At 42.1% G+C, this 19782-nt stretch overlaps 1 protein-coding gene across 1 annotated transcript in view; it reads right to left on the bottom strand.

Annotated features, from left to right (window-relative positions):
- Positions 1-19782, bottom strand: part of LOC117521563 (xenotropic and polytropic retrovirus receptor 1 homolog) — a 117644-nt gene that overhangs the window by 59781 nt on the left and 38081 nt on the right. The window contains exon 2 of the mRNA XM_034182890.1: positions 7345-7396. Within this exon, the coding sequence (XP_034038781.1) occupies positions 7345-7396 (52 nt within the window). The remainder of the gene's footprint in view (positions 1-7344; positions 7397-19782) is intronic.

The raw sequence follows: 19782 nt of genomic DNA, 5'->3' as shown, positions 1-19782 counted from the left end.
AAGCAGTCTCAGGTAATATACATTGGCTGTGTCCTAAAGTGATTAACAACCGATAAAGGTGAGTATAATTAGGCCGCTTCTTTGCCTCAGGCAAAATCAGCCAAAAAGGAGTTTTAACACACACACACACCAAAAATTGTAAAATGGCTTTCAGAAGAATGGACCACTCTTGAATAATTTGCTGCAAATAGTCAAAAGGTTGCAAGGTGGAGAAAATACATTTCAATTACAATTTATTTTCATTTATATAGCACCAAATCACAACAAAGTTGCCTCAAGGTGCTTCACACAAGTAAGGTCTAACCTTACCAACCCCCAGAGTAAGCACACAGGTGACAGTGGTAAGGAAAAACTCCCTCTGAGGAAGAAACCTCAAGCAGACCAGACTGACAGGGGTGACCCTCTGCTTGGGCCATGCTACAGACACAATTTACAAAATTGTGTAAATCGTGTAAATATATACATCTGTAAAAGACTTGAGAAGAGTCTACCATCCCATTATCCTCCTGTGCCACCATATTCCAGAACTGCAACCCACCTGGAGTGCCCAGAAGTACAAGGTGGCCCGTGCTCAAAGACATGGTCAATGTAAAAAAGGCTGAAACAAGACTCACAAGTTGAAACATTATGATTGGGCCAAGAAATTTCTGAAGACAGATTTTTCAAAGGTTTTATAGACAGATGAAATGAGACTGACTCTTGGTGGACAAAATGGATCGGCCCGAGGCTGATTCACGAGTGAGACACCAGCAAGGTGGAAGGTAGTACTGGGATGGGCTGATATTAAGGATGTGCTAGTTGGACATTTTGGGTTGAAGATGGACTTAAAATCAACTCCCAAACCTATTGCCAGTTTTTAGAAGATATTTTCTTTAAGCAGTGATCCAGGAAAAAGTCTCCATCATTCAAGATGATCATGATTTTTATCCGGAACAATGCTCCTTTAAGCAACTGAACTTTACTGACCCTAATCCTTTAGAAATTCTGCACAAGAACGACAAGGTTTTGACTTTCACAATACCCTGTCAAACAGACGTTCAGCTTTGATATTTTTTTCCACTGTAACAGTTTATTATTGATTGAGAGATAGAATTTCATCATTTTTAAAGTGAAATCTTCAGAACATTTACGAAACTGGTTCGAACCATGAAAATTAGCTAACATTGTTTTGGTAAATTCTTCACTGAACTACATTCTCCACTTCCCAAAAGTACTTTTGCGCCTGTGTTCAAAACGGTTACTTTGCACCATGATATTGGCTATTTGATATTTCTTTAACAGAGAAATTCTGCATAAGATCTATAAGGTTTTGACTCTCCCAATACCTTACCAACAAACACTTTGCCCTGATATTGTTCTTTTCCTACTTTTTGCAGTGACAATTTCATGAATTTTCACAGAAATCTTTAAAACGTTTACGTAGCAGGCTCTAATCATGAAAATGATCTTTCTTCTGGTAATGTCTTCAGTTCTGAAGTACTCCCTCCACTTCCCAAAAGTGTTTTCAAAATGGTTGCTTGGCGCAGTGGAAATATGAAGTTGGATATTATGATATGACTTTAACTGAGCATTCTCCTTTAGAAATTCTGCATAAGGAGGTTTTGGCTTTTTCAGTACCCTGTCAAAAAACATTTTACCCTGACTGTGTTCTTTTCATTGTATCAGCTTCTTACTGATGTTATGTTATTGGTCTTTACAATGCCATAAATTTCTCAAAATCTGCAGCGCTCGTGTGTTCCAAACAGCTGTATTGCGCCGTTGAAATGTGAGTTTGGCTATTTTGATCTTATTACTTGCTATTTTCAATTTTTCATTTAGTTGCCTAATAACTGTACACAAGCTCTATATTCTCCCAGGAAAGCCAAAACCCACTTTCCCTTTGTTAAACATTCAGGTTTGAGGTTCATTCGCATTTGGGACTGATAGAGCTCTGTATATGTTAAACAATAAAATTAATCCTCAGGAAAACAATTTGCCTAAAACTGTACACGTAGTATATACTCATTCATTTTCTAAACCAGCTTATTCCAATTAAGGGTCACCAGGGCTGGAGCCTATCCAAGCAGTCACTGGGCGAGAGGAGCTAAACCCTGGACAGGATGCCAGCTCTTCACAGGGCCAACACACAGACTGTCAACACATTTACGCTCTTACTCACACCATGATCAATTTAGAGTATTAATTCAAACTCATTGTATGTCTTCAGAAGTGGGAGTAAACCAGAGCACCCAGATGGAAACCATGAAACTGTGGGGAGAACATGCAAACTCAGCACAGAAAATACCAGCTCAGAAACAAACTTGGGACCTTCTTCCTGGAAGGCAACAGTGTTGACCACAAACCCTCCATGTCACCTAACTGTGTAAACTGTGTGTAGTATTATTTATCAGGCTACAAAAATATAAAATCTGGAAAGTGAAGCTGGAAAAAAAAGACTATAAAAAAGGGTCAGGACACTGGCGTTCAGAACATAATGCAGAGTGATGGGACAAGAACACAGTCAGCCCTTTGGATAAAATGGAAAAACCAAAGCAGTAGACAGCAGGGTGCACTGTAGCAAATGGAGTACTGTGGTCAAATTGAAATTACATTTTCAAAGTCACACTCAGAATGATACAATCTGGAACATTCACAGAAAAGAAAATTAATTGAATGTGGTGACAGAGGCTGAAACACCCGTGTTTTCACTACATGAGCACTGCATTTTGTCATTATTTTCCAATAAAAACAAAGGAGTGTTGGCACTCAGATTCCCCCAGAAGATTTGCTGGTTTTATGCCCTTCCATTCAGCTGGTATTAATACAAACATGTTTTTGGAGGGCGGTATGCATTTTCAGAGGCCTGACATCCATGCCTCTGAAAATACATACCGTACGACACCAGCATGTCATTTGCATTATTGTCACTTAAGGCGGCTTACACTGTGCGGGTTTGGCCCTTTTTCAGCCAATTTTTCACTCGTGCGAGAATTTTTTTGGATTGCGCCGAGTTTCAGCTTAATAGTGTGTCCTGCATCATGCAGTCTACATGGAGTAACGAGCTGCGTTTACATCTCATGACCACCTCCCGATCGGGAATCGTATGGGGATGAAAATCAAACCTGTTGATATTTGGGTCAGCCGTCGTGGCTCGTGAGGGTTCCGCGCTGTTGAAGCAGCGCTACAAGGCTTCTACGCACTGATTACCTCATCACTGCCATGAGCAAACACCGGAGAGAGCAACAGTGATCTCATGTAAGTCTTGTCTCTTTTTTATTGCGTTCCCTCGCAATAACCTAATATTCATATTAAAGGTCATGCCTATCAGCGTGCACAGTGAGTGGAATCAGATGGGGAGACTGAACGTATATGCGTGCGTGCGCACACACCACACACAGCAGACAACAACAGGATTTACGACAGATGAGCACAGCTGTAAGACTCCGTATGAAATATAGTTTATTTATACAACAGTGTAAGTAGCAACACCTCTTATGAATGCTTATATTTTCTTTTTTTACCATCCTCTCATGAATCATGTTGCTATCTGCTGTGTGTGTGTGCGCGCGCATATACGTTCAGTCTCCCCCACCCTGATTTCACTCATGCGCGTGCTGATAGGCATGAAATAATTCTTTTTTTTAAAAGAAAAAAAGCTTCCGACGTGTGGTTTTTGAACGTACAATGTGAGCAGTCAGTCCCATCAGAGCATCGGGTCGTACAGTGTGAGAACATGAATCGTTGCGCTCTGAACTTTTAACCCCTACGGTTTTGTCGCACAGTCTGAGCTGGAGCCAAGTACAACGATTGAAAATATCGTACAGTGTATGCCCAGCCTTACTGAGATACACAACATGTGGAATCACATTAACAATATTAATGTCATTTCAAACACACGACACCAGCAACGCGTACATAAAACATTGACTTACTTTAACTTTTGTCGTGTCGGCTGCCGTGCGCTGCTCTCCAAATTGACCAGTGCGTCCTCATCAAGCTGGCTGCTTTGGCTGCTGTTCACTGTCATACTATACATGAGAAAATCATCTGGATATACATATTGGGACCAACAACACACTTCTCGCCTTTTTCATCTTTTCCTCTGCGGACAGTGTGGGCTGTGCGCACGCAATTACTTCATTTGTTTACGAACAGCGGGCGGGTATCCCGATATTTGTTCGTTACTGCGGGCAGGTATAGCCAGGTAGCATCGGACGTAAATCTACACTTCCCGGCCCTAGCAACACCTTGGTAAGTGATAATAATGCCAAATAACCACCTCAAGGCAAATCCGGATTCTTGTCCTTATCAAACAGTCTCTCACCATCTCCCCTCTGTTTGACATCTTTCTGTGACACAGACATGCTGCACAATTCTTCTTTTAAAAAACTTGAGAGCTCTAAAAGTTTGCGATGTCCACATGCTACGTTTAGCTTTAGCGTCTTGCAGGAGCCACACAGCGTCGCCGCAGAAACCAACCATTCTCGCTTTATGATAACTGTCGCAACAACCAGGCTTTGAGAGGGATTTTTCTCCTCGAATTCTCGGATCCAAGGACACTGATTTTGTATCTCTAATACAGTGTCCGCAGACCGCCGCGGACTGATAAAACTTGCACAATGTCGTTAAAAAGAACACTTTACGATAGACATTTTAAAAACTCAGTGACGATCACGATACAGAATAAAACACTAACACCCCCCCCATCCTGCTCAACAATGCAGTTCAACAGCCGCACCGTCTGCTCTAGCTTTAAGTATCAATTTTCCTTTTAAAAGAACGTTTTCTATCAAAGAGAAACATGGTGGTTCGTCCGAACAGAACCCAGCAGCATCCTGAGGCCCCGCATAGCCTCAGGCGGACTCTGATGGAGGAACTGTGGTGCAAAGTGCCAAAGTCACAGAGGAACTTTTTTCAGCCACGACAAGGAATTAAAGTATTTTCAGATGTTGTTTTCCAAACTCAGGAGGCTTATGTGGATCATTTTTCTTCAGGATCACGTGATGAATTACACTAAAACAAACAGGTGAGACTTTATTATTTACTCTGTGTGTGAATTTTACGCTGCATGATGGACCGCAGCTTTCAGCCATCAATGGACAACAATGTCAGACGTATTTTGACTTATGAGTAAATTACATGAAAGCCTTTAAAATCCAGAAATTAGCTGCATCATTGTTTAAGCCACAGTGTTCAAGGCGTATGAAAAAAGCAGCGGCTTACAGTCTGGAAATTACAGAGCATGTGCATGAAAATCCCTCACTGAGAGGTTGACATCACGCTACTGTAAAGGGGTATCGGGTGTCGTAGTATCGGAAAAGTTTTATGATTACAAGTACAAGTAAATGATTACGGATCGGGCTGATACTGGTATCGGGATTGGCGCATCTCTAATGTGTATCAGTAATCCCATCCCCATATTTTAAATATATCAGGACTGGAAGTGGTGATCAGTTAGTCCTGTTGTTTTGTCCATCACATATCAATTTCAATCAGCTTGCATTGTTTCAGAGTGTGGTGGCAACGTAACAAACAAGAGCAGGTTAAGGAAAACTAAATAAATCTTGTTCAAGCCAGGTAATTATTAAGGTTTTACCTTTGTGTTCATGTTAAAGCATATCATTAAAAGTTTACAGAAATGTCAAGCAACAACAAAAAAAAAAGATCTGGAACTTAAATTGTCTCCTTTGTCTGGCACAGACTAATCAATAAGTACAGGTCAGGTCTGAGTGCATGCGCTGGTGTCACTGCATCCACCACACCACAGAACCACCTTAGGCCCTGTGTGGCAACTATCCAGGCAAACAACCGGTTCACACCCATCTCAAAACGTACCGTACCCAGGTGAAAATTTAGCATCCACTGGGCCTTCTCCAGCAGCTGGAGTCATTCTCAACCCAGAGGCAGCGCTGTGCTGGATCATGCTCGAAGATGGGCACCACATGACCAAATATTGTACCTAGGGTTTGGTAGTTGGACAATTCTATCACCCATTACCCCATGGTTGACCAAGACCCTGATGTGGAGCTAACTTTGTAAATGCCACACACATGCTAATCACTGTCCCTGCCGTAATGTAATTTTTTATTTATTTGTTCTAAGACCAACTTGAGCACAGATGATTACGCCTTTTAAGGAGTGTCAGTCACAGAGGGCAGAAATAAAGGATTTTGACAAGTCTTTTCTTGCATAGACAAGAGTTGAGATGTGGCACTACAATACTGTGCAGTAATTAACAAATGACACAAGTGGAGGAGAATTTCTCTAAAGATGATTCTAAAAATATTCTTTAGATGTCTGCAGAGTGGGATGTGGTTAACTGAAGTTGGGCATGAAGCCAGGCTTTGGCTGCTGAAGACCAGGAGCTGTCACCGAACCGATTAAAATGATCACACAAGAATGTGAACGTACACAGGGAAACCGCCCTGGCAGTTGTCACCTGGGCCTTGCATCGTGAGAACAAAGGCTGCATGACATGCGATTATTTTCATTAATAATAAATCTGTCGCTTTTTCGATTAGTTATTTGGTCCAAAAATACCAAAAAATGGTGAGTCAATGTCAATCAGTGTTTAGCAAGGCCCAAGTTGACGTTCTTAAATGTCTTGTTCTGTCCACTACCCAAACGTATTCAGGTTATTGTCAGAGAGGAGGAAACAAACCACCAATGAAAATGGAAAATATTCACATTGAAAAAATACTCAAAACAATTAATCGATTATGAAAGTAGGTGGCAATTAGTTTGGTATACTTTAATGAGAGCCAAGAAAACATGATGACATCGTAATTAAACATTCGACAAGAACATCCAACGACCAAGTGACCACCAATATGGCAGGACACTTGTGATCCCATCGCCCCCCCCCCCCCCCAACACACACTTTTTTTTTTTTGAGGACTACAATGTAAATAAGCTGTGAACCTTTCTTGTATCCTCTGTATTTATGCCGTGTGCCAGTATTTTGTTTTTGTTTTTTTTAAGAAATGATATTGTACAGTTTGTTTTAAATGCCAAATAAATCAGTAAATCATAAAACCCCTCAACTAAGGTATCACTGCAACTCCTGCACACAGCTGCTCAAAGTAGTCAGTCAAACTGACACCTGTCAAACTTCCTGCTTGTGTAAGGGTGCAAGAAGTAATCAAGAGACCCTTGCTGATTGCTTCTCCACCCTTCAGTAAGTTATACTAAATTGTGCTTGCATGATGGACTGTCCCAGACAGAAACTCATTAAGTTGTAAAGATTACCGACATGCCATAAATAAGGAACTGGTAATGATGTCAGAAATAGGGAAACTTACATTTTCGCAGCTGTGTTAATTAGACAGTGTGTGTGAGAATGAGTCATGTGTGTCGGTCATATACCTTCAATGGAGGGGGCCTGGTCTTGAGCAGCATATAGCATCTCTTTAAACGCCTGTAGACAAAACAATGATCTGGTGTTATTCAGTACAATTCAATTAGTTAATTGAGCACAAAGAGTAGGGGAAACAGGGGCACAGTGGATCAGAAATGTTGTTTTGTGGCAGCATAAACACATTATGAATAGGTTTAGGTCATTCTATTGTAGATTTAATACAGCCAGTTATTGTTTATAAGGCTGTCTTATTTATTTCTCCCCATGTGTAATTACAGATGTTTAAAATCGATTTTAAAATTTTTGATTAATTCACTGGATGCTAATTCACGGGGCACAGTCAATCAACTTAGAATGAAAAAACACATGATTATAAAGATTTATTCAAAATTATTAAATATATGCTGATGCATATACAAACTATAATCCAGCAAACCAGCTAGTAATGTGTGAGTGTCTTCTATAGTGATATAAGTCCTTTAGACACTATTATAAATATAACTGTCATAATTTCTGTTCAAACGTGAAAAAAGTTGTTTATATACACAAATTATAGAATAATTCATGAAAAATAAATGCATAAGCTTAAACAAGTAATATTTGTCATCCACCTGATACTGGGCTTAGTAAAATCATTTTCTAGACTGATTCACTGTGCCCCGGGTGCATGTGACACACGAGTCATGTTATCAAATAGCTGATAGTCTGGAGAAGACATAACACATGCTCATCAGTGGATGGTGTAGTCTTCTAACTAATAACAAATTTTTGGGCCACCTTTCCTCTGTTGTGAGAAATAAGTGCAAAGGACAATGACATCCACAAAATGTACTTTTGATATCAATCAATCAATCAATTTTTTATATAGCACCAAATCACAACAAACAGTTGCCCCAAGGCGCTTTATATTGTAAGGCAAGGCCATACAATAATTATGTAAAACCCCAACGGTCAAAACGACCCCCTGTGAGCAAGCACTTGGCTACAGTGGGAAGAAAAAACTCCCTTTTAACAGGAAGAAACCTCCAGCAGAACCAGGCTCAGGGAGGGGCAGTCTTCTGCTGGGACTGGTTGGGGCTGAGGGAGAGAACCAGGAAAAGACAATGCTGTGGAGGGGAGCAGAGATCGATCACTAATGATTAAATGCAGAGTGGTGCATACAGAGCAAAAAGAGAAAGAAACAGTGCATCATGGGAACCCCCCAGCAGTCTACGTACTATAGCAGCATAACTAAGGGATGGTTCAGGGTCACCGATCCAGCCCTAACTATAAGCTTTAGCAAAAAGGAAAGTTTTAAGCCTAATCTTAAAAGTAGAGAGGGTGTCTGTCTCCCTGATCTGAATTGGGAGCTGGTTCCACAGGAGAGGAGCCTGAAAGCTGAAGGCTCTGCCTCCCATTCTACTCTTACAAACCCTAGGAACTACAAGTAAGCCTGCAGTCTGAGAGCGAAGCGCTCTATTGGGGTGATATGGTACTACGAGGTCCCTAAGATAAGATGGGACCTGATTATTCAAAACCTTATAAGTAAGAAGAAGAATTTTAAATTCTATTCTAGAATTAACAGGAAGCCAATGAAGAGAGGCCAATATGGGTGAGATATGCTCTCTCCTTCTAGTCCCCGTCAGTACTCTAGCTGCAGCATTTTGAATTAACTGAAGGCTTTTTAGGGAACTTTTAGGACAACCTGATAATAATGAATTACAATAGTCCAGCCTAGAGGAAATAAATGCATGAATTAGTTTTTCAGCATCACTCTGAGACAAGACCTTTCTGATTTTAGAGATATTGCGTAAATGCAAAAAAGCAGTCCTACATATTTGTTTAATATGCGCTTTGAATGACATATCCTGATCAAAAATGACTCCAAGATTTCTCACAGTATTACTAGAGGTCAGGGTAATGCCATCCAGAGTAAGGATCTGGTTAGACACCATGTTTCTAAGATTTGTGGGGCCAAGTACAATAACTTCAGTTTTATCTGAGTTTAAAAGCAGGAAATTAGAGGTCATCCATGTCTTTATGTCTGGAAGACAATCCTGCAGTTTAGCTAATTGGTGTGTGTCCTCTGGCTTCATGGATAGATAAAGCTGGGTATCATCTGCGTAACAATGAAAATTTAAGCAATACCGTCTAATAATAAGCATGTATAAAGTGAATAAAATTGGTCCTAGCACAGAACCTTGTGGAACTCCATAATTAACTTTAGTCTGTGAAGAAGATTCCCCATTTACATGAACAAATTGTAATCTATTAGACAAATATGATTCAAACCACCGCAGCGCAGTGCCTTTAATACTATGGCATGCTCTAATCTCTGTAATAAAATTTTATGGTCAACAGTATCAAAAGCAGCACTGAGGTCTAACAGAACAAGCACAGAGATGAGTCCACTGTCCGAAAAAACTGACTTCATTTGCCACTTAGTTTTACCCTTAACGTATCCAAAAACAAAACACAAATTTATAAGGGGGATGTCTTTATGTATAAAAATACTGCTGTAAATATATATGTAGTTTTGCAGATATAGCTACTGATTCCCTGTGCCCCGTGACTGTGCTGCCCAACTGTCCTTAAAATACACTGCAAATTGTTTTTGTGTTTGAAAACTGACCAACAAAGTGGACAAATCAGCACAGCTCTCTGTGGTGAATGTGGGCGGGGCAGTGGCGTCTCTGCCCTCAAGTAAACTTGCTGGTCACCGCCTCCTCCGTGCATGCAGACAAGGAGGCAAGCAGGCACACAGCAACAAGTTACGTCACTTCCGGGTAAAAATCTGCCCGGAACTGACGTGGACACAGGCAGCTGCCGACATTTATTTTAAGGCTCTCCCCAGAAATTTAGACCATGGTCGTGCTAGGGTGCGGGTGGAGGGGAGGACTTCTTCCATTCAAACACCCCACCACCACCCCCGGGAGGAGAAGATCCTGCACTTTGGCTTTTTCAATACCAATGGAAGTCATTTCCTGCAACTTCCTAAGCAGAAGAGACTTGGAAAAAACATTGTCTGAAAGAGTTTCTGCTTGGTTGCCTACACACTGAAAAAGCAGGAAAATAATAACTATGATAAAAAACAAACAAACAAAATAAAATTACATGCATGTATCGATCTTGGCTATTTATTGTTGCATTTGTATGAGCATGATTTTTTTATACATTTATGTAATTTTTTTAAACATAGTAATACATGGATTTTGAACAGGTTTCTCGATGAAAGCGTGACCTTTTCTGATAAACTTGCCCCCCCCACCACCATTGTGGTTGTTGACCACAGCACCCTGGATGTTCCGGCGGTTCTCAATTTCACGGATGGTGGGTACCACCAAAGACGGCACCAAAAACCCAACAAAATAGTCCTCTGATCTGCAGGCTTTGTGTATCACTTGTGCTTTGTCATGATTCATGTGAACAGAGTCAGCTAAAAGTGTTCATGAACTTTCCCAGCAGAAATGGCACTCTTAAACCTTTGCATGATGTCAGATATCCCACCAATAATGGAGCTTTATTTTTCAGTGACAGTTAATCAGACTAATGAAGTGCGAGTGTTGGGAAAGTGTAAGTACACGGACCCACAACAGGGGGCGCAAATGAACGGACAATGGAATAGGTCAAATAACACACTTTACTGTTGTGAATATGCACAACAAGTACAACAGATTACAATAATGGACAAAGTCAAATTCACACAGGTGTCGTGTGGGCAGGCTCGAAGATAGGAGACGCCTCTCCAAAGTAGAACCGGAACCACACGGTTTCTCCGCCACCAGACCCCGGGAATACTGGAGCCGCCAAGTCCCGAATTCCCAGGTGGCCACTGCCTCCGCGTGTCGGACCTGGTACTGCTGGCGAGGAATAAAGAACAATTAAAGGAGGGCGCGATCGCACCCAGGAATACGAACGGCAGGTAAGCTGCCTCCACCTCTCGTTGGAAAGTTCTCTCAGAGTAATGCACAAAGTCACAAAGATCACTGTCAAACAGTTAGCTGAGTACGTTACCTTCTCGGTAGAAATGATATCTCGGCAAGGGGTGAGACGTTGTCCTGCTGATATACTCCTGCCGATCAGATGATTGGTAACAGCTGTTGCAGGTGATGCGTGACAGCTGTCACCCTGGCTGCTCCTGTGAGGCGGCTGCGCCCTCTGGTGCCTGGAGGCCCGCACTCCAGACAGGGCGCCCTCTGGTGGTGGGCCAGCAGTACCTCCTCTTCTGGCGGCCCACACAACAGCGAGTCTTGCACAGGATGCCTGCTTTACAAGATTAAATGGGAAAGCAATGGAGACCAGCGAAATCACTCCGGGTGGCTGCAAAACAGACAATTTAATTAAAAATTACCTGAGAAAACACCCTAAACTTGAAAACTGTCATGATTATTTTGATGTTCTGCTTTAATTTTATGTGTCAGTATGAAAAAAAAAAACATGTTTGGACTAAAACACTATTTATGAATGCAACTTTATCTGGCGAAAACAAATGCGCATAAAAATGAGCGCAGAAGCAAATGAGGAGGCAGGAACCAGCACATCTTATAACTGTGTGAGCCAATCAGAAGCACTCAGTGCAAAACACTCTCCAGCCAATCAAATGGAGGAACTCACTGCTGGTTGCCTGCCTAATTTTCTCGTGCGCAGAGGAGGTGGGACCAGTCAGTAAGTAAATCCATACAAGGCTCACACATCGATAAACTGTTCAAGGCTTTCTTTTTCTTTGTTTTATGTAATCTTTGTTATCAACAAAAAAAAAAAAACATGAGAATAAATGAAAGCACCAGATTTTCATGATGATTAATAAATGTGCTTGTTTCCAGTGCAGTGTAGAAGGTTCCCAGTTCAATTCCACCCCTGCTCTTTCTCAATGTAATGTGGAGTATTCAACAAGGGGATCTGGCGTAAAACCTGTGCCAAATCAACACGCAGATGCACCGCAGATCTGCTGAGGTCAGGTGACCCGAGTGAGAAGCCGAAGGGACTTACTTTACTTTGATGCCGATAGTCTCTGGCACTTATTAAAACTCAACTCATTTTAGTAGCATCAGATTACTGACACAAAATTGACTAAAGTCTTCAATAGACAGTAAATGAAAGAGACTAGTGAGGGAAGCACCAAGGCACTCTGACAACTATGAAGGAGCTTCTGTGGCTGTGACTGGAAAAAAACTGCTCGTACTGCAAATGGCTGTCATTGCTAAATGGTTAATGTGATATATTTATCATCTAATACACACAAAGCAGTTTTGATTGATTTCAGCTCCTTTGTGGTGTTGTACAGAGGCAGCATTGCAAAATGGTGACAATGTCCAAATACTATGAACCTGTCTGTATTACATATGAAAGCTGCATGTTTAAAATTCCAACAGATTAAAATAAATAAATAACTCATTTAATGCATTAAATAAACTAGTGGTACTGCTGTGTGGATGCACAAATTTTCACTTTGCATAGCACTTTTTTTCTTCTTGGATTTTGGAATAGATTGGCAATCCTGGACTTGTTTGTGGTGGCACTTCAATACTCTGAGGTAAAAGTAAAGCAGTTGGGGGTATATGTGTCCCAGAGGTCTAAAACAAGTTGTTTCAGGCCTAAATTATGTTATAACAGGAGAATGCCTTTAAAATATTCACAAAACTGTCAGACTGTGGAAATATTTAAAGCTGTACGGCCTTTGTATGGCTGTACCAGACACAACATGCGTCCCTCAGTTGATATCCAGGTGAAATGGAGAAAAGTGGAGACAGCCATATTCACAATGCATAAAATGGTTTACAGTAGCTTTCTACGATTAATGGTAAACACATACTACCACCTAAAACTATAGTGAGGTACAGTGCATCTGAAATTATTCAGTGCTTCACTTTTTCCACATTTTATGTTTTATGTTTTTATAAATTGTACACACAATACCCCATAATGACAATGTGAAAAAGCTTGTTTTTTAGATTTTGGCAAAGTAAAAAAATAAATAAATAAATAATAAAAAACTAACTAATAAAAAAAAAAGAAATCACATGTACGAGGTCTGTTAGAAAACTATCCGACCCAATGCGCAAATTCTTCCGCCTCCTCTTTCCATGACAAAAACTCCTGTAACAGTGGAATGTGCCGTTCATTTCCAAACTGAACGCCGAACGTTGATCCGGGACGTCGTCTGACTACCAGAGAAATTGCAGAAGATGTGGACATCAGCACTTTTCGGCACATTGAGACAGACGTGCGGAGGAATTTGCGTGTCGGGACGGAGCCCGCATGATGCACAGCAATGCGTGATGAAGCCTCACAGGACATGTTCTGGCATGTCCAGCTCATCCACAATTTCTCGGATAGTCACACGACTGAAAAGCCACCAAAAGCCATCTGAAAGCCATCTGAAAGCCGTCCTGTGAGACCAACAAAGAGGTGCTTTTGTCCCGCGCCATTCACGGCTCTGTGGCGCATTCCTCCGCTCCTCTTTCCATGACAAAAACTCCTCTAACAGTGGAATGTGCCAAAAAAGTGCTGATGTCCACGTCTTCTACCATTTCTGTGGTAGTCAGACGATGTCCCAGATCAACACAGCCTTCACTTTGGAAATGATCTGGTCGTTTCAGCCTGTCGGATCAGCCGCGGAGCGCGGCGCACTCTCAGCCACTGTGGGCGGTCTTTAAACCGGCTGTAACACTCCTTAATCTGTGTGATCCCCATAAAATAGTCCCTGAAAGCCATCTGAATTTTCCGAATGGTGTCCACCTGGCTGTCTCTCACAATTTCTGGAAAAATTTGATGCAGCAAAGCTCCAAATCGTTCAGACATTTTACTCGCAATAAAAATCTGACAAGGGGGGGTGGACCACTGCTCACTGAAAGCATCCTCACAGGCGAATGACGCAACTGACAGGTGTGAAAAAAATCCCACATGCGCACAAAGGTTCAAGTTTGGCTGATGCAATCACACGTGATTCAAATCCATATGGTTTTTGCAAAAAATAAAAAGGTCGGATAGTTTTCTAACAGCCCTAGTACATAAGTATTCACAGCCTTTGCCATGAACCTCCAAACTGAGCTCAGGTGCATCCCTTTCCACTGATCATCCTTGAGATGTTGTTTACTTTGTTTATTGAAGTCCACCTGGAGTAAATTCAGTTGATTGGACATGATTTTGAAAGGACACCTGTCTACATATAAGGTTCGACAGTTGACAGTGCATGTCAGAGAACAAACCAAGTCAAAGGAACTGTCTGTAGACCTCTGAGACAGGACTGTCTCAAGGTACAAATCTGGAGAAGGGCAAAGAAACATTTGTGCTGTTCTGAAGGTCCCAATGAGCACAGTGGCCTCCATTTATTCAGGGAGCTCACCAGGAACTTTTTCACAGCATGGGGGGTAACTCAGCGGAGTGACAAGTGCTGCAGATGTAAATACTGTAGTAGGATCCAGGGGCATCTCCCCCCACAGAAATTTATTTAAGTATTAACCCTTTGAAACGCTATTTCTTGCACTTTGGGGGCCACATTGTGTTGCTAACTGAGACATTAAATAACGTGTGACATGTCCTTTAAAAAAAGGGGGGAAAACAAAACAGAAAAGCCCCCTATGCTGGTTAAATCACAGCATAGGGGATCCAAATAACAGCATAGGGGCCCCTATGCTCAACTGCACTGGCGAGATACCTGTTCTTCCTAGAGGTGGACGCCCGTCTAAACTGAGCGATCAGGGGAGAAGGGACTTAGTCAGGGAGGTGACCATGAACTTGATGGTCACTCTGTCAGAGTTCCAGCATTCCTCTGTGAGAAAGGAAAACCTTCCAGAAGGACAACCATCTCTGTAGCAATCACCAATCAGGCCTGTATGGAGAGAGGCCAGATGGAAGCCACTCCTTAGTAAAAGGCACATGGCAGCCCACCTGGAGTTTTGTACAAAAGGCCCTGAAGGACTCTCAGACCATGAGAACAAAATTCTCTGGTCTGATGACAAAAAGATTGAACTCTTTGGTGTGAATGCCAGGTGTCATATCTGAAGGAAACCAGGCACATTCCTACAGTGAAGCATGGTGGCAGCATCATGCTGTGGGCATGTTCTGCAGCAAAAGGAACTGGGAGACTAGTCAGAATTAAGGGAAAGATGAATGCAGCAACATACAGAGACATCCTGGATGAAAACCGCGCCAGTGCGTTCTTGACCTCAGACTGGGGCGACAGCTCATCTTTCAGCAAGACCGGACCCTAAGCACACAGTTAAGATATCAAAGGAGTGGCTTTAGGACAACTCTGTGAATGTCCTTGAGTGGCCCAGCCAGAGCCCGGACCTGAATCTGATTGAACATCTCTGAAGAGATCTGAAAATGGCTGTGCACCGACACTCCCCATCAAACCTGATGGAGCTTGAGAGGTGCTGCAAAGAGGAACGGACAAAACTGTCCAAAGATAGGTGCACCAAGCTTGTGGCATCACATTCAAGAAAACCTGTGGCTGTAATTGCTGTCGAAAGGGCATCAACAAAGTATTGATCAAAGGGTGTGAATACTTATGTACATGTGGTTTCTTAGTTTTTTATTTTGATAAATTTACAAAAATTAAAGCAGCAGAGCTCTAACAATTCAACAAGGGAAAGAAGGCTGCCTGTATTATGCCACCTGAATACACCCTGTCATTGACTCCAAGGGTGAGAATACAGTTTGCTTATGTCAGAGGTTTGGACTGTAATGTACTCTACTTGGTTAATCAGGTAGTTAAGGTAATCATTCATTCATTCATCTTCTACCGTTTAGTCCAATTAAGGGTCACGGGGGGCTGGAGCCTATCCCAGCAGTCATAGGGCGCGAGGCAGGGTACACCCAGGACAGGACACCAGTCTGTCGCAGGACCACAAACAGACAAACAAACACACCCACACACACACACACACACACCTGAGGACAATTTAAGGATTCCAATCCACCTAATCCGCATGTCTTTGGATGTGGGAGGAAACCGGCGCACCCGGAGGAAACCCACGCAAACACGGGGAGAACATGCAAACTCCACACAGAAAGGCCACGGGAATTGAACCCATGACCTTCTCGCTGTGAGGCAACAGTGCTAACCACTAAGCCACCGTGCTGCCAAGGTAATCAGTACAAAATAATTGCAGTCAAGCTGTGAGATTCCAAATCATTTCCAATCATAGTTGCCAATGCAGTCATTCTGTCTCTCAGCTCGTTTCCCACAGTAAATCTGCTGTTCACAGAGAAGCATTTCATTCAGTGTCACTAACTGCTGGTTGGACAGCAGGACAGCCGCAGTCTTTCATCTGCTTGCTCAAGGGTTAGATAGTAGCTCGGTCAATATGCCAGTGTTTCAAGATGCCAGGAGAGAACAAGACTACAATGCTTTCACTGTGTGCCAGCCTGTCTGCCAGCCAATCACAGCGTAGCAGGGCGAGACAATCAACCCTGCAGCAAACGCCACACAAAGTCAAGGTCACACTTTCGCATACTCGGCCCCACAAATCCAGCCCCAACAGCCACGTAAACAATATGAAGCTAAAAACAAACAAACAAAATACAACCAGCAAGCTCAAAGATGATCTCAGTAGCTTTACTCTAAGCATGATCTGCACATGTGAAAGTAACATGACAATCTGTGTAAAGAGCAGTAAACAACTCAAAATATTTCCAGGGTTTTTCCACCAATTTGTATACAACCCCAATTCCACTGAAGTTGGGATGTTGTGTGAAATGTAAATATAAACGTTACACAATGATTTCAAATCCTCTTCAACCTATATTCAATTGAACAGACCACAAAGACAAGATATTTAATGTTCAAACTGATAAACTTTTTTTTTGTGCAAATATTTGTTTATTTTGAAATGGATGCCTGCAACATGTTTCAAAAAAGCTGGGACAGTGGCAACAAAAGACTGGGAAAGTTGCTGAATGCTCAAAGAACACCTGTTTGGAACATTCCACAGGTGAACAGGTAAATTGGAAACAGGTGAGTGTCATGATTGGGTATAAAAGGGGCATCCCCAAAAGGCTCAGCCGTTCACAAGCAAAGATGGGGTGAGGATCACCACTTTGTGAACAACTACATCAAAAAATAGTCCAACAGTTTAAGAACAATGTTTCTCGATGTTCAATTGCAAGGAATCTCAGGATTCCATCATCTACAGTCCATAATATAATCAGAAGATTCAGAGAATCTGGAGAACTTTCTACACGTAAGCGGCAAGGCTGAATACCAACATTGAATTCCCGTGACCTTCAATACCTCAGGCGGCACTGCATTAAAAACAGATATTATGTAAAGGATCTTACCACGTGGGCTCAGGAACACTTCAGAAAACTATTGTCAGTTAACACAGTCCATTGCTACATCTACAAGTACAAGTTAAAACTTTACTATGCAAAGCGAAAGCCATACATCAACAACATCCAGAAACTCCTCCGCCTTCTCTGGGCCTGAGCTCATTTAAAATGGACAGACACAAAGTGGAAAAGTGTGCTGTGGTCTGATGAGTGCACATTTCAAATTGTTTTAGGAAATCATGGATGTGGTGTCCTCCAGACAAAAGAGGAAAAAGACCATCCAGATTGTTACCAGCGCAAAGTTCAAAGCCAGCATCTGTGATGGTATGGGGGTGTGTTAGTGCCCATGACATCATCAGCATCTGTGATGGTACCATTAATGCTGAAAGGTACATCCAGGTTTTGGAGCACACATGCTGCCACCCAAGCAGCGTCTTTTCAGGGATGTCCCTGCTTATTTCAGCAGACAATCTAAGCCACCTTCCTGTACATGTTACAACAGCGTGGCTTCATAGTAAAAGAGTGCAGGTACTAGACCCCCATTGAAAATGTGTGGTGCATTACGACAACGGACATCTCGGACTGTTGAACAACTGAAGTTGTACATCAAGCAAGAATGGGAAAGAATTCCACCTACAAAGCTTCAAGAATTAATGTCCTCAGTTCCCAACATTGAGTGTTGTTAGAAGGAAAGGTGATGTAACACAGTAGTAAACATACCACTGTCCCAGCTTTTTGAAACATGTTGCAGGCATCCATTCAGAATAAGCAAATATTTGCACAAAAAACAAAGTGTATCAGTTTGAACATTAATATTCTGTCTTGTGGTGTATTCAATTGAATATAGGTTGAAGAGGTTTTGCAAATCATTGTATTCTGTTTTTATTTACATTTTACCAACATCCAACCCCAGTATGACACTGGACAGCTCATTGGCCCACAGACTCCGTACAAATCGCTGAAGTAACCAGCGGTCATCTTACCACTCACAAGTTAGGTGGACCGCAGATAGATGGCTTATTAGAATGTTAACAATTTGGAGTAATAACTGGCTGACTCTCATTTTCTTATTTTGTTGTCCAGTTAATGTAACCTTCAGCCCTCCTAATTTATGTCTGCTGTGATTAGCTATTTGATTTATTTCATTTCTTTCTTTAGTACTTTGCACTTTATCCCCTTCTGTTCTGAGTTACTCATATCTCACTGGGACAAATACTCATTTCTAAAAATTGGTGATTCTTTCATCAAAGTTTATATATGTTTTACACACACACGAGGTCTGTTAAAAAGTATCTGACCTTTTTATTTTTTTTTTTCACAAACCATATGGATTTTGAATCCCCTGTGATTGGCATCAGCCAAGCTTGAACCTTCGTCGCGCATGAGTGAGTTTTTTCACGCCTGTCAGTTGCGTCATTCGGCCTGTGAGCAGGCTTTGAGTGAGCACTGGTCCACCCTTCTCGTTGGTTAGGAAATGGCCGGAACGAATTTGGAGCTTTGCTGCATCATTTTTTCCTGAAACTGTGAGAGACCTCCAGGTGGACACCGTTCAGAAAATTATATGGCTTTCAGGACGATTTTATGAGGATTACACAGATTAAGGAGTGCTCCAGCCGGTATAAAGACCGCCCACAGCATCTGAGAGCGCGACGCGCTCGGAGCGCTGATCGACAGGCTCAAACCCCGCTGAAACAAACAGATCATTTCCACGTGAAGGCTTTGCTGATTCGGGGACGTCATCTGACTTTCACAAACAGGCAGAAGGCGTGGACATCAGCACTTTTTCAGCACATTCCCTGTTACAGGAGTTTTTTCATGGAAAAAGAAGTGGATAAATGTGCCACCGTGCCGCTCATGGCGCGGGACAAAACCACCTCCATGTTGGTCTCACAGGACGGCTTTCAGGTGGCTTTCAGACGGCTTCCGGTTGCTTTTCAGTCGTGTGAATATCCGAGAAATTGAGCATGAGCTGGAAATGCTACAACATGTCCTGTGAGGCTTCATCACAGCGTTGCTTTGCGCCATGCGGCAGTATGTCTCACTGCGGTATTGTATCACTTCCTGTTCCGGAGCACAGTGGTGTTTTGCTGTATCTGTTAGCTGTTTAATCTGCGCAGTTAGATTGATCTAGTTATCTAGATTACGATTTGTTTCCCAGTGTAATCTCTACGTGCCTTAACTAAAGCACTCCT

Source organism: Thalassophryne amazonica, chromosome 12 (genome assembly GCF_902500255.1).
Source record: "Thalassophryne amazonica chromosome 12, fThaAma1.1, whole genome shotgun sequence".
In the NCBI taxonomy this organism is placed as follows: Eukaryota; Metazoa; Chordata; class Actinopteri; order Batrachoidiformes; family Batrachoididae; genus Thalassophryne; species Thalassophryne amazonica.
Note: the sequence above shows the minus strand (reverse complement) of the source record. Positions and strands in the feature narration are given on the sequence as shown.